The following is a 13,734-nucleotide window of genomic DNA, read 5'->3' on the forward strand; positions in this document are numbered from 1 at the left end:
AGCAGAGATCTCTTTTAAAATTGTAACGACCTAAATTTTCTAATAAGGCTTGGAACCTTGATTAGTGTGCCTGGAGGGCAATAATTGTTATACTGCATTAATTTATGTGAATTTAATGAATATGTGGTTAGTATGCATGTTTAGGTGAAATAAATATGCATGTGAACCTCGTTTGTATGATAGGGGTAAATTGGTAATTTTAGCCCACTGAGGGCATAAATGTGATAATTGTATTATGTGATTTGTACCACGTGAGTGTGGTGATATTATTGTGATGCACGTGCCGAGACGGTCCTAGAGAGCTAGTTAACTTAAAAAGTCACAACAGGATTTTTATACCCGGCTCGGGAGGAGCCTAGGGGTACTTTGAGAATTTCATGTTTGAGTTGAGAATTAGTGGTTATTGGTGATTGAGTAACCTGTGTAACCATTAGTAACTGGTGAGAGTAACAAGTTTAGATGGGAATTGGTAAAATTATAATATAGGAGAAAGGACTAGAGTGCCCTTGAAGATTTAGTTAGGAAAGGTTTTCTATGAGGGGTAAAATGGTCATTTGGCAAGGGTTTAGATAATTTTCAGCTGGGAAAAAGGGGTGCACGGTTTAGCACTTAGCCATTTGGTGGTTTTGTTAAAAATTGAGAGAAGAAAAGCTAGAAGGAAACCTAGAACAGGAAGAAGAAGAAGAGGAGTAGAATGAGCTGAAATTTGGAGACTTAGGAGATGAATCAAGGAAGCTTAAGGGTGAATTCTCCACTTGAGGTAAGGATTCTATGCAATTTTAATATTTTTTCCTATTGTGGTTTAAGAAATTTGAAGCATGGTTTAAGTTTTTGGTTTATGGGTTTAAATTTCTGAAGTTGAAATCAAATGGGTGGATTTTGAGTATGATTGTGTGTATGATCTTGATGCTAGTGTGTATAGGTTGTTAGATGGTTCATTTGAGGTTTCAAATTGGTTTTGGGGTTTAGATATGTGTTTGGGTTGGTTTAGAGGTGTTTTGGATGATGGAATTGCAGGAGGAAAACCCAGAATTTCTGGGTTCGCATAGGGGCGCTGCGACCTTGTTCTTCGGTGCCGCGGCGCAAGGCTGAGTCGGGGGGGGGGAACTTTCTGACTTCTCTGGGCACCGCGGCCCTTGCGGGTAGTGCCGCGGCGCTAGGCTATTTTCAGGATGGGAAATTTTGCATTTTTGGGCATTTGTTCCAGGGGCTCGGGGGATGTTTCCGATGCATTGTTTTAGAAATTTGGAGGTCCCGAGAGTACGGGATTGGTATCGGCAAGTGGTTTTGGAATTGGTTAGTATTAAAGAGTGTTTTATATGTGTTGTGACTAGGGTTTCGGCGAGGCTCAAGTTAGAGGACCGTGCTCGTGACTTTGGTGCACTGTGAAGCTCGGGATACAGGTAAGAAAACTGTAGCACCTGTAGGACAGGGCATGGACCCATAGTGTTAATGCAGGGCACGATCCTAAATTGTATTACATGTTATGGTATAGTTTTGATTGAATTGTTATATGTTTGAATGTTATTTTAATTGTACTACATGTGATTATAGTAGAGAGAACGGCAAAGGTGCCGAGAACGGCAAATGAGCCGAGAACGGCAAAGGTGCCGAGAACGGAAAATGATCCGAGAACGGCAAGGGAGCCGAGAACGGCAAATGAGCCGAGAACGGCAAATGAGTCGAGAACGACAAGGGAGCCGAGAACGGTAGCGAGGCCGGAAGTAACACTTAGCACGTGGAATGTTTGTTTAGTCTAATGGACTACTTGGTTATCTGTGGATTATCTGATAGGTTGATTATATAATATGCATATGATATGTGTTGTTTGAGTTTTCTTGCTGGGCTTCGGCTCACGGGTTCTCTGTGTTGCAGGTAAGGGCAAAGATAAAGTCAACCAACCATGAGTATGGAGAGCATGAAGCGGCGCGTACATGTTTGGCCTGCCCGACTGCTTTGGTTGGGGGCATTTTCTAAATGGCTGTATTAACCTGTAATTTGATAGTCAATCAACTGTAAACTTATTTTAAGTTGTAAACATTTTTGCAAACCTTATTTTGGGATCCCAAATAATAGATACTTGAAGTTTTCAATAAAGTAAAGTATTTTAAAAAAGATTACAACCTTAACGTTTGCTTAGTCACACTTTTGTTTTAAAAACCTCAGTTAGCGAGTTAATTGCACAATTTTTTTTTTTGTAAAACTCACTTGGTAACGGCTCTAAGGTAGTAGGGCGTTACAAAAATGTTGTTCGGAATAATCATGAGTTGATTCCAATATGAATGAATTGACAGCAGAACTGAATTTATCAAAATAACACGGCCAACAAAAGAAATATGTTTAGAACTCCAACATTTCAGCCGAGCAAGCATTCTATCAATAAGTATTTGACAATCTTTGGCTGAAATCCTCTAGGAACAAATAGGTACTCCAAGATATTTGAAAAGAAGATTACTTCTGGTGTATCCCGAGGCATCAAGAATCCTTTGAAACTCAGCTTCATTCATACCGCAACAATATATGGATGACTTGGATTTATTTGGAAAGAGTCCTGAAGTGTTAGAGAATAACTGAAGCCCTTGCAGCAAGTAGTAGATGGATCTGAAATCACCATGACAAAATAATAAAACATCATCAGCAAAACTGAGATGATTAAGTTAAAGCCCTTCACATCTGTGATGAAATTTAAAGTCTTGCTTCCTTCCCATTCCATGCAAAATTCTGGTGAGATATTCCATTCCCAACACAAACAATAGAGGAGACAAGGGATCTCCCTGTCGCAAGCCCCTCTTGGACCCAAAAAAACCATGTAAGGACCCATTGAACATGATAGAAAATTTGGGTGTTCTAACACACTGCATAACCAGCTGAATAAAATGATTAGGAAAATTAAAAGCATCAAGCATTTCCTCAATAAAGTCCCATTCAATCGTGTCATAAGCTTTCCTCAAATCTAACTTTATCATGCATTTCGGCTTACCATTCTTTCTCCCATAGTGGAAAATAAGATCTTGACATATCATAATATTATGCGCAATAGACCTCCCTTTAACAAAACCTCCTTGATTATGAGCAATAATCACAGGTAAAATAGAGCTCAATCTAGAACAAATCATCTTTGTAGCCACCTTATACAGAACATTGCAGCAAGAAATAGGCCGAAAATCACTCACAAATTTGGGGCAGCCACCTTTCGGTATTAGGGTCAGAATGGTACTATTTAATTCCTTTCAAATTTTCCCTGAGTGTAGAAAGGACAAGATAGCATCACTGATTTCAGATCCAACCAAATCCCAATTATCCTGAAAAAACTAACTACCATAACCACCCGGGCCCGGGGCCTTTGAGCCAGGAATCTCCCAAATAACTTTCTGCACTTCCTCTTTACTATAAGGCAAGAGAAGGGAATTAGCTTGCTCACTAGATAAAATAGCACCTTGTTGAACCACCCTTTTAATTACTTTTGTTCTTAGCTCCATCTTGGTGCCTAATAAAGTCTGATAATACTCTAAAAAGGCAGCTAAAACTTGATCAGGTTTATCAAGCCAATCTCCAGATTCTGAAGTTATAGAATATATTCTATTCTGCCTACTCCTCTCCCTTATGCTTGTATGAAAAAATGCAGTATTAGAATCTCCTTCCTGGCTCCATTTGATCTTAGCTTTTTGATGTAAAAAGGAACAATAAGCCCTGTGGACTTCAGAATACTTTTGTCGAGCGTCACTTTCCTCCTAAATTAAATTTGTGTTGAGAGGATCCTTACTCAACCTGTTTTGATAGTCAGTAAGAGAGTGATAAGTCGCCATCTCTGCAACATGAATAACTGAAAAACCTTGTTTATTAATTGCCCGCAATGTGTCCTTAAGACGCTTGAGTTTCTGAACTACCCTATACATCATTGTGCCATCAACCGGTCTACTCCAATCAGCATGAATCAGCTCTTGAAAACCAGAAAAAGACTTCCACATTCGAAAGTACTTGAAAGGCTTCCTACCTGAAATTAGTTCAGGGTAAACTGTTAGTATAGCTGGAGAATGGTCAAAAATTCCCTCATTCAAAAAATGAACCTCCGCTACAGGGAAAGCATTCAGCCACGCCTGATTAGCCAATATTCTGTCTAATTTCGAATAAATTCTATCTTTTCCCTTCTGCTTATTGTTCCAAGTATAAAAATTCCCACTATACTTTATATCCTCCAAATAACAAGCCGCAATACACATCTGAAAAGCTTGATAAGATTTATACTTAACACGAGCACCAATCCTTTCCTCTTTTGATAAAATGTCATTAAAATCACCTAGAACAATCCAAGGAGAAGTCACAGCCAATTCCTGTAACTCTTTCCACAGAATATTCCTTCCACCCTCATCATTCATACCATATACAAAAGTAACATGGAAACTATCCTTATTAGAGGTTGAACTGACATATAAATGAATCAACTGACTAGAACATTGTAGTATATTAACATTAAACATGAACGGATTCCAGCTAACCACAATACGACCATTCTCATGCCATGCATTATTCGAAGTAAAACACTACTCGGAGAACACACAAAGATAAAGAGCTCCTAAGTTAGAAGCCTTAATCTTCGTTTCAAGGAGACCCACCAAACCAACCCGCCTGGAACAAATTAGATTTTTAACTGCTGCTTGCTTATGTTGGTTGTTGATCCCCCTGACATTCCAACTCAATATCCTATCCATTAGGAAGAGGAGGTACTCCCTCTCCTCCTTTAATCTCCTCTTCTACCAATCCCATAGAACTCTCCCCTTCCTCACTAACTAACACTTGAAAGGCATTACTAACAGTAGTAATAAGAGGCACGACTGGGCCCTGCTTAGCTTTATCCTTAGTCCTCCCAGTCTTTAAAAGTGGTTGAAATCCATCTCTATCAGTTGGTAAAACCTGCTCAGTTGTAGCTGTTGTCTGTTTTGCAACTTATTTGACCACCCATTCTTGTTTCTTTCCTACATTCTTCCTGCACTCTTGAGCATTATGACCCATTCCTTTACAATGAGCACACACGATAGGCTTCCATTCATATGAAACAGCTACTGAAACTTCAATGTCCATCTCATTCTCAAATGAGATATACTTAGGGAAATCTTGTGAAACTGAAACCTCTATTAACACCCTGGGAAAACTTAGTTTATCTCTGTCCCTGGTAATAGGATCCACCATTAAAAGCTTTCCTATTTGACTCACAATCTTGAAGAGTGATCTTTCTCCCCAGTATTTCAGTTCCAAGTCATTTAGGTGTATCCATGTGGGTACTGTCCGAATATCTTCTTTCTTAAAGTCTGTAATAGAGTCCCACGGTTTCATAATCAAAGGCTTCTTATCAAAGAAGAAAAAACCACCATTAAGGACAGCATCTCTCTCAGTCATGGATAGGAATCGAACTATGAAAACCCCATGAGTCAGAACACCCCCTTTATCAACTCCCTTGGTCTTCCATATTCGGCGAACAAAACCATCTATAACAGATAGAGGTGGATTTGCTCCCAAGACATAGCAGACTATGGAGGAATTCCAAAAGGCTACTTCATCCTCAATATCCTCCATAGTAATCTTGATCCCCTTACTAGTCACGGTCTGCTTCTTACCCCCAGATTCAGTATCAGCAAATTTAGGATTTAAATTCTGAACAATATTTCCAGATCTCATAATAGGTGGGTTCAGATTCTTACCTTGATTAACCTCTTGTAAACATTTCTTCGATGCAGCCAAGAAATTCGAGAAAACCTCTCGTATCTCTTGCTGCTGTTGTAGATCTCTCAAAGTCGATTTGGGAGAAAGATCAAGTCCTTCCTGCTGGAGCTCAGCAATGTCTAGGTCCCGCTCAACTTCATTCTCCTCAATACCAGTTTCTTCATCAGAGAAATGAATTGGTTCAATTCCAAGAACTTCAGCCATGGATTTCATTTTGTGAACATCAGCTGTGGAAACTGGTCCACGTTTTTTCCTCTTCTTCTGAGTCGATTTAAGCTTCCCCTGCACCTTAACCCTTGTCTTCGCCATAGCACCAGCCCTCGAGCTGAGAACAGAGAAAGGAGAAAGAAAAGCTTTTCTATTTTCTTCAATTCAAAAATAATAACAAGTTTATGAATTTTGTATAATAATTAAAACTTTATGATCTATGTATCAATATCTTTATGATTAATGAATGTGGACCAAGATAGAAAAAAAACTTAATTAATGTTGTCCTCCCCGTATATGGGAGCTTATAGGCTAAGTTAATTTGGCCGTGAAAATCTATATCTCAATAAAAATATGCAGATATCGTTGATATATATGCTGTGAGACGTAAATTCCCTCATGAATTAACTGCTCTTAGCATATATGTCAGCAATATATGCATATATTTTTTTATTCAGATATGGATTTCTACGACCAAATTAACTTAGCCTATTTGCTCCCATATAAGGGAACAAACGTACTTACATACTTTTTCTAATCATTGGTATGCAATCATTAATGATGGGGTGTTAGTAGATAGATAATAAAGTTCTAGTTTGAAACGAAATAATTGATAACTTTGCTTTAGAAATGTTCATATTGTTTAGTTATTTTCTTTCTAAGTTAGGTTTTATTTTAATGTTATATTGGAATCTAATATATGTATTTTTTTATTGTGCAGACTGAGATGACCGAGCGTCGAGTGTCGCAGAGTACACCCGCTGCATCATCTGTTGCTTCCTGTGTCGGCGATCATGTCGACAGTGAGTTCCCGTCTGATATGGACATTGTCACTGATGTCCTTGGCCCCGCTTGCACTACAAGAAAACTGTTCACGGGTCGGAAATACAAAAGTGCCTCCCACCAGTGGGGCTCTTTTTGAAGCCTCTACCATAGAATCCTCCTAAATTATATATTAAAATTAATAAAGAAAAAATAAATTAATATTTATAATTTGTTTTAATTTTAATAAATTAAAAAATAAATATCACTTTTCCTAGCGCAAAATTGCGCTGGCAAAATACTGAGTTGGTAAAAAGAATCAACATTTGTTAGTGTAATCATAAAACTTTTGTCGGCGCATTGTAACACCGACAAAAGGTAGATTTTTTCTTGCGCAATTTTACGCCTGCAAAAGTGATGACCATTGTCGACGCCTTTTTACGCCGACAAAAGCTATGGATTTTGCCGACACAAGCAAAAGTGTTTTCCATTATTCAGTGGAAAACATTTTTTCTCGGTGTGCCCCTCTTTTGCCAGCGCAATAAAAAATGTATTTTTGCTGGCGCTGTTCATTTTGCGCTAGCAAAAGTCCTAATACTGAGGGAGCTTCGTTGTCACCCTTTACTGATGCAAAAATGCGTCGGCAAAAGACAAATATAGCTTTTGTCAGCGCAATGCAAAAGCTTTTTTTTTTTTTTTTGTAGTGGGTATAGTATTTTTCTATTATTTTATAGTAAAGTTTGTCTTCTTTTATTTTTAAAATTTTTTTATTTTGTTTGCTAGGATATAGTATAAATCATGATTTTTTTTCCACTCAAATAGAATATTATTTTCAAATTATGTTGAATATTTTTTAGCGTGTTTAATTCGTTAAAATGAATAATTATTAATTAAATAAATTGATAAATAAAAACCATAATTTATAATGAGAATAAAAGACTATTTATAAATAATAATAACTCTCTTTTGGTATAAAAAAAAATATAGTATACTTGGAATAATTTTGTACATTTGCAAATATCTCAACAGATGATGATACAATAATAATGGTGATGATTTTGTATGATAATACATAAGAGATTAACATGATATTGAAGTATATTTAATATTGTATTGTACTGCTTCTGCCAAATAGGTTCCTTAATTTGACCCAACTTAGGTACACCCCTATATTATATGAATAATACTTTGTATACACCGAGTCATATGATAACATCAATTGCAATATATAATTATTATGACTAGATTTATGGATAACTTATTACTAAGTTTTCAAGTAATAGGTTACTAAATTTTTGAGTAATCCAATCATTATCTAGTGTTTAAGTAATATCTTAAGCAATCCGATTATCATATTTCTTGAAGCTACCCTTTCAAAAAATAAAAAACCTTGTAGCTAGTTATTTTATTTTTTACACAGTCTGTTACTAATTAATTGTTACATAATAATCTTATAATAATTTAATTATTAGGTTTCAAAATCACTAAATTATTACAAGAGTGATGCTAGATATACATATTTGTTTTACATAAAATGATGTCAACTACATAATTTATTCAGTGTGGGTATGTATTAATTTTAATTAGTGGTTACAAATGTTGTTATATTATTGTTTACATATTTTGTGTGTAAATATAATATGTCTCAATCATTATTCTTATACCTTAAAAAAAATCATTATTCTTATGCCTTAAAAAAATCATTATTCTTATTATATTTCGGACTAATTTAATAAATATATCTTCTATATAAAAAGTGAGTAGATAACGGAAATTCTTAATTTTAACGAATTTATTTGTTAAGTTTAATGAAATATTATAAATATTTAACGAAATTTATTTTTAAAATAAATTAAAAATTAATATATATTTATTAATTATAATAATATAAATTCAAATATTATTATTATAACTATATATTTATCAATTATATTAATATAGTATAATTCAAATGTTATAAAATATCATTATTATAATAATATATAATACAAAACTAAATATTCAATAACTATATTAATATTATCCCAAATAGAATTTAAAATCTATAAACAATTACTAATATACTACAAAAATATATAAACTAAGATAAAAAAAAATACAAAACACCATTAAAAAATATACATCAAACATGTCATCTTTGGGGCGGAGAGTGTCATCTGTGTCCCCCACCCCGTTTAACATTCCAGGACAAAAAATAATTCACTCCCCGCTCAATTTCCCATTTAGAGATGGGGAATCCCGCTCCATTAAAATTGGTCCTCCATGTGCTCCATCCCCATGAAAAAAATGCCCAACTCGTCTGGTATAAAAAGCATTTTTCTTAAAAGAAATTATCTTTTGAAAGTGAGAAAGGTGAGAAAGTCGCTTATTTAGAATTCGCAAATGATTGTTTAGCATGAAAATGTTTTATTAATTTATTATTCAACAAAACTCATTTCATACGTAAGAAAAAATGGAATATTCTTTTCAAATTTTGTTTTTTTTTAAAAAAAAAAAACGTAACTAAACACCCTGAAAAAGGAGGATAGAGCCAATGATTGGATAGTATTTATGGAAGTTTAAATATTGTATGTTAAACAAAACCCTAGCCGCCGATATATACGAGAAAAGCTTTATATATACTTCATTACGTGTTAATTTTCTTCAAGTGAAAGTTAGAGCTCTTCAACGACTGATATTTATATATATATAAACATATATATAATCTGATAATCGATCTCTGCCGTAGAAGACATCACAATATGAAGAACGACGACCTTGATCTCGCCGGTTCCGGAAATGATGATCAGGTTTCCGATCATGATGATCATCATCTTGATGATGATAATGAAGACGACTACGACGACGATAAAAACTATCAAGATTTAGAAGCTTACAACGACACCATTATCTTTTGTGATGATGATGATGATAATGAAAATGTGGTTTCGACTACGGCGTGGCCTCAAAGCTATAGGTAATTATTCAGTCTTCCCCATATAATATCAACCAGCTCACATCGATCTTGGTCACTTTTTTTTTTTTCTAGGAAGAGTTACATTAAAATTTACTGTTTTTTTGTATGATAATAATTTTAAGAAGTTCTTGGCATTATATACGAAAAATTGAACATATATATGTATGTGTGTGAGTGCAGGCAGTCAATGGATTTTTACACAAGTGTGAGTCCACCTCTTCCAATGGTGCTTTTGTGTGGAGTGAGAACAAGCAAAATGTCACCAAGATATGCTGATCCACATGATTTATTTCTGAATAAACCCTTGCTTGTTGATTCTAGTCCAACCATTTTTAATAATAACAAAAAACTCTCTGTTGATCAATCTAATTCAAACGAAGAAGTGGATCAAGAAAAACAAGAAGATAGCACTACTACTCCAACATCTTTTTCGTACCCAAAACTTCCTGGTTCTACCGAGTTATTGCCACCATCAAAGCAACAATCTTCAAGCACTGCTCAAGCATTGCTCAATGGTAATATATATAATTATAAAAAGAGATTAATAACAACGACCCACTTTTTGAAATTCTTTGATTTCTTATATTTATGTAAGAAGAGTCAAGATTTTTTTTAATTTTTGTGGGCAGGAATTAATGTTCTGTGTGGTATAGGGCTCCTTACAACTCCATATGCTTTGAAAGAAGGAGGGTGGCTAAGCCTGACATTTGTTGTAGTGTTTTCTGTTATAGCTTGTTATACTGGTATATTGCTCCAGCGATGCTTAGAGAGCAATTCTGGTCTCAAAACTTACCCAGATATTGGCCAAGCTGCATTTGGCCGGGCTGGTCGCCTAGCCATAGCTGTAAGTTTACAACACATATAAATATATATATTAACTACTAGACATTATTCTATTGATCTATATATGTTGTTTTAACACACAAATAAGACTAATAGTATTGGGGTTTTGGTTCTTAATTAATGCAGATTGTTTTGTATTTCGAGTTATATGTAAGTACCACCGCTTCGATTGTTAATGTTCTTTGTATATTGTTATTATTTTTGTTTGGTATATATATACACAAGTATACATAAAAGTAAGGTGGAATAGTTTTGGTTTTTTGTAGGGTAGTTGTGTGGAGTTTATAACCATGATTAGTGACAATGTGACATCGGTGTTCTCAGACAACATTTCTATGAGTTTCGATGGAATATTCGATCTCAACTCTCATCAAATCTTCGCCATTGCAGCAGCTCTAGTCATTCTTCCAACTGTTTGGCTTAAAAATCTTAGTCTGCTCTCATACTTCTCTAGTAAGTATACACATACCACTATTAGCTACTAGTTTACAAAAGAGAATTTAGTACCATGTGTTTTTGCAAAATTTTGTTATGTTACCCTCTTCAATAATGCTCATATAGTGTATCTCGTATTTTGAAAATATAAATATTTGGTATCCTAATTAATAAAATTAACACACTATCAGCAGTGATGTATAATTTGTAGCTATAAGGTACCAAATATGTACGATTTAAAATGTTGTATATTAAATATGTACGATTTCAAAATGCAGGTACCAAATTAGCATTATTTATAAACATAGAATATCAAATATGTACGATTTCAAAACATAGGGTACCAAATGGTTACCGAAATACATATGCTAATATGTTTTGACCAATATATATGTATAAATATAACTAGACCCTTTTTAACACCATATTACAAAATGGTTTCTTTTTAAAAAATGTAAAGAATTTTATAATTGAATATCATTTTGAGAACGACCTTGATTTGAATGGAAAGTACTATACATATTGTAGTTGGAGGAGTGGCTTCATCAATATTGGTGGCGCTTTGCTTGTTATGGACTGGTGTGGTGAACAAAGTTGGGTTTCATGGGCGTGGACCAATCTTGGATATTGCAAATCTGTCCTCAACAATTGGCATATATGGTTATGCTTTTTCTGGGCATTCAGTTTTCCCAAATATCTATACTTCAATGAAAAAACCCTCAAGATTTCCATTCGTTTTGATTGGCAGGTAAGAAAAATGTTTATTATGTTTTGCTATATAATTACAACACATGTGATCAAGCTATAATAAGATAGAAAAAACATATGTTCTCATGACCGATTAGAGGAAAATATGTTTTATTTTATGAGAAAAAGAATGTTATATTGGTACTTATGCTCATTATCAATTAATTTTATTGGCTGCAGCTTTTTTTTCTGTGGTTTTCTGTACATTGGAGTTGCTGTGTGTGCCTTTCTAATGTTTGGAGACTCAGTTCAATCTCAGTTCACTTTGAACATGCCCAAACAATTTGTTGCTTCTAAAATTGCAATTTGGACAATGGTATGTTTTTGATAATCCAACATTTTTTCTTGATTTAATTGGATAATAATTAATAATTTGTCTAATTACATATATATATATATATATATTCATATGCAGGTGGTGAATCCAATAACCAAGTATGCCTTGACACTCACACCTGTGACATTGAGTTTAGAAGAACTTTTGCCAGTGACTTTGAGAGAATATTATATTGTCTCCATTTTTATTAGAACAGTTTTAGTTATTTCATCTTTAGTTGTGGCCTTGAATGTTCCATTCTTTGGTAAGTATATATATCTAGACTTATTTCACAATGATAATAATACCAATAACAAGCTATAGTAACAAAACTGTGTCGTTTTAATTATGTATATATGCAGCTATTGTGATGCAATTACTTGGTTCTGTGTGCTCAATGCTAGTGGTGAGTATATATAGTCTCTATCTTTGTCATATATATATATATATAAGATAACATTTATGGTACTGAATAAGGGTTGTACTGACTTTTCCTTGCAGTCTTTTATATTTCCATGTGCCTGTTATATCAGCCTATTTAAAGGAAAATTAACAAAGTTTCAGGTGAGAATTAACTTATCTAATATAATCCTTGTCCATCTTCATATATTTCATCAGCTTATTATTATTAATTCATTTTATAATTGTTCTATTAATAATCCAGATTGCAGGGTCTATTTTCATCATGATTGTGGGCATGATTTGTTCTTGTCTGGGTACACATTCAGCTATAACAAGACTCATTCAACAACAAGTCAACTCTTGATTATTATTATTATTATTATGTTAGATATGATCAAGAAATTAGCTTGGCAAAAGGGGCTATAATAATAACAAAGATGTGAAAGGTGTTGATTAGGAACTAGGAGCCTTATACTAAAAGGTGTGGTGTACTGTTTTTTATCATTTAATTCTCTTAATGAAGTAATCCTCCACATTGTTTCAAAATATTTTCCTAGCTATAGGGTAGCTCTATCATCTCCATCAAGTGGAATAATAATAATAATAATAATAATAATAATAATAGATGCTTATAACTTGTTAGATGATGTCTTTTTGTTAAATGATTCAAATAAACATCAAAATTTAATTTTGATAAAGGAAAAAATGAATCACAGATAATTTTTGTTCTGATTTACTAGTTTAATGAATTATTTGTAATTTAAAAAAAAAATTTGACCAAAATTAAATATAAGAATCTATTTGAATTATTTTACAAGTACATAGTATTCAAAAATTAATTTACCAACAAAATAGGGATAAAACATAACATCCAAAAAAATTAAACCTTAATAAGAATAATGCCTAAAAAAGTAAAGGTTTATACCTTTTTGGATCTTGTGTTTTGTCTCATTACCCGTTTGGACCCTATGTTTTGACAAATTACTTTTTAGACCTTATGTTTTGTAAAATGGTTAAACCCGATTTTTGTCAATGTTTTCTTAACTAAAATCACAAATAATTTACCAAATTAATAATTCAGAACAAAAATAAAATCATTTTCCTTAAAAACTGTGTTGTTATATTCAATTTTTTCTTTATCAAAATTAAATTTAAGGTTCTATTTTAATTATTTTACAAAACATAGGGTCCAAAAAATAATTTATCAAAACACATGGTGTAAACAGATAATGGGACGAAACACAAAGTCTAAAAAAACATAAACCCAAAAAGTACAAAAAATGAGAAAAATACCTCAGCAGTAACTTATTACAAATTTAACCTTTTATAAAAAGATTAAAAAAATTAA

The 13,734-nt window shown here is 33.5% G+C and overlaps 1 protein-coding gene across 1 annotated transcript; it reads left to right on the top strand.

Annotated features, from left to right (window-relative positions):
- Positions 1-9,428: 9,428 nt before the first annotated feature.
- On the top strand, positions 9,429-12,750 carry LOC133800397 (amino acid transporter AVT1E-like). The gene is made up of 11 exons (XM_062238354.1): positions 9,429-9,643; positions 9,824-10,158; positions 10,273-10,487; positions 10,613-10,636; positions 10,753-10,939; positions 11,450-11,669; positions 11,849-11,984; positions 12,084-12,249; positions 12,347-12,390; positions 12,486-12,548; positions 12,649-12,750. Exons 1-11 carry the CDS (start codon positions 9,429-9,431, stop codon positions 12,748-12,750), a joined length of 1,707 nt encoding a protein of 568 aa, XP_062094338.1.
- Positions 12,751-13,734: the final 984 nt, after the last annotated feature.

Source organism: Humulus lupulus, chromosome 9, assembly GCF_963169125.1.
Source record: "Humulus lupulus chromosome 9, drHumLupu1.1, whole genome shotgun sequence".
NCBI classification, from domain to species: Eukaryota; Viridiplantae; Streptophyta; class Magnoliopsida; order Rosales; family Cannabaceae; genus Humulus; species Humulus lupulus.

Coding starts and splice junctions, on each gene's coding strand:
- LOC133800397 (XM_062238354.1), top strand. CDS start 9,429: ATGAAGAACGACGACCTTGATCTCGCCGGTTCCGGAAATGATGATCAG. Junction 10,637..10,752: donor TTTTGTATTTCGAGTTATAT/GTAAGTACCACC, acceptor GGTTTTTTGTAG/GGTAGTTGTGTGGAGTTTAT. Junction 11,670..11,848: donor CCATTCGTTTTGATTGGCAG/GTAAGAAAAATG, acceptor TATTGGCTGCAG/CTTTTTTTTCTGTGGTTTTC.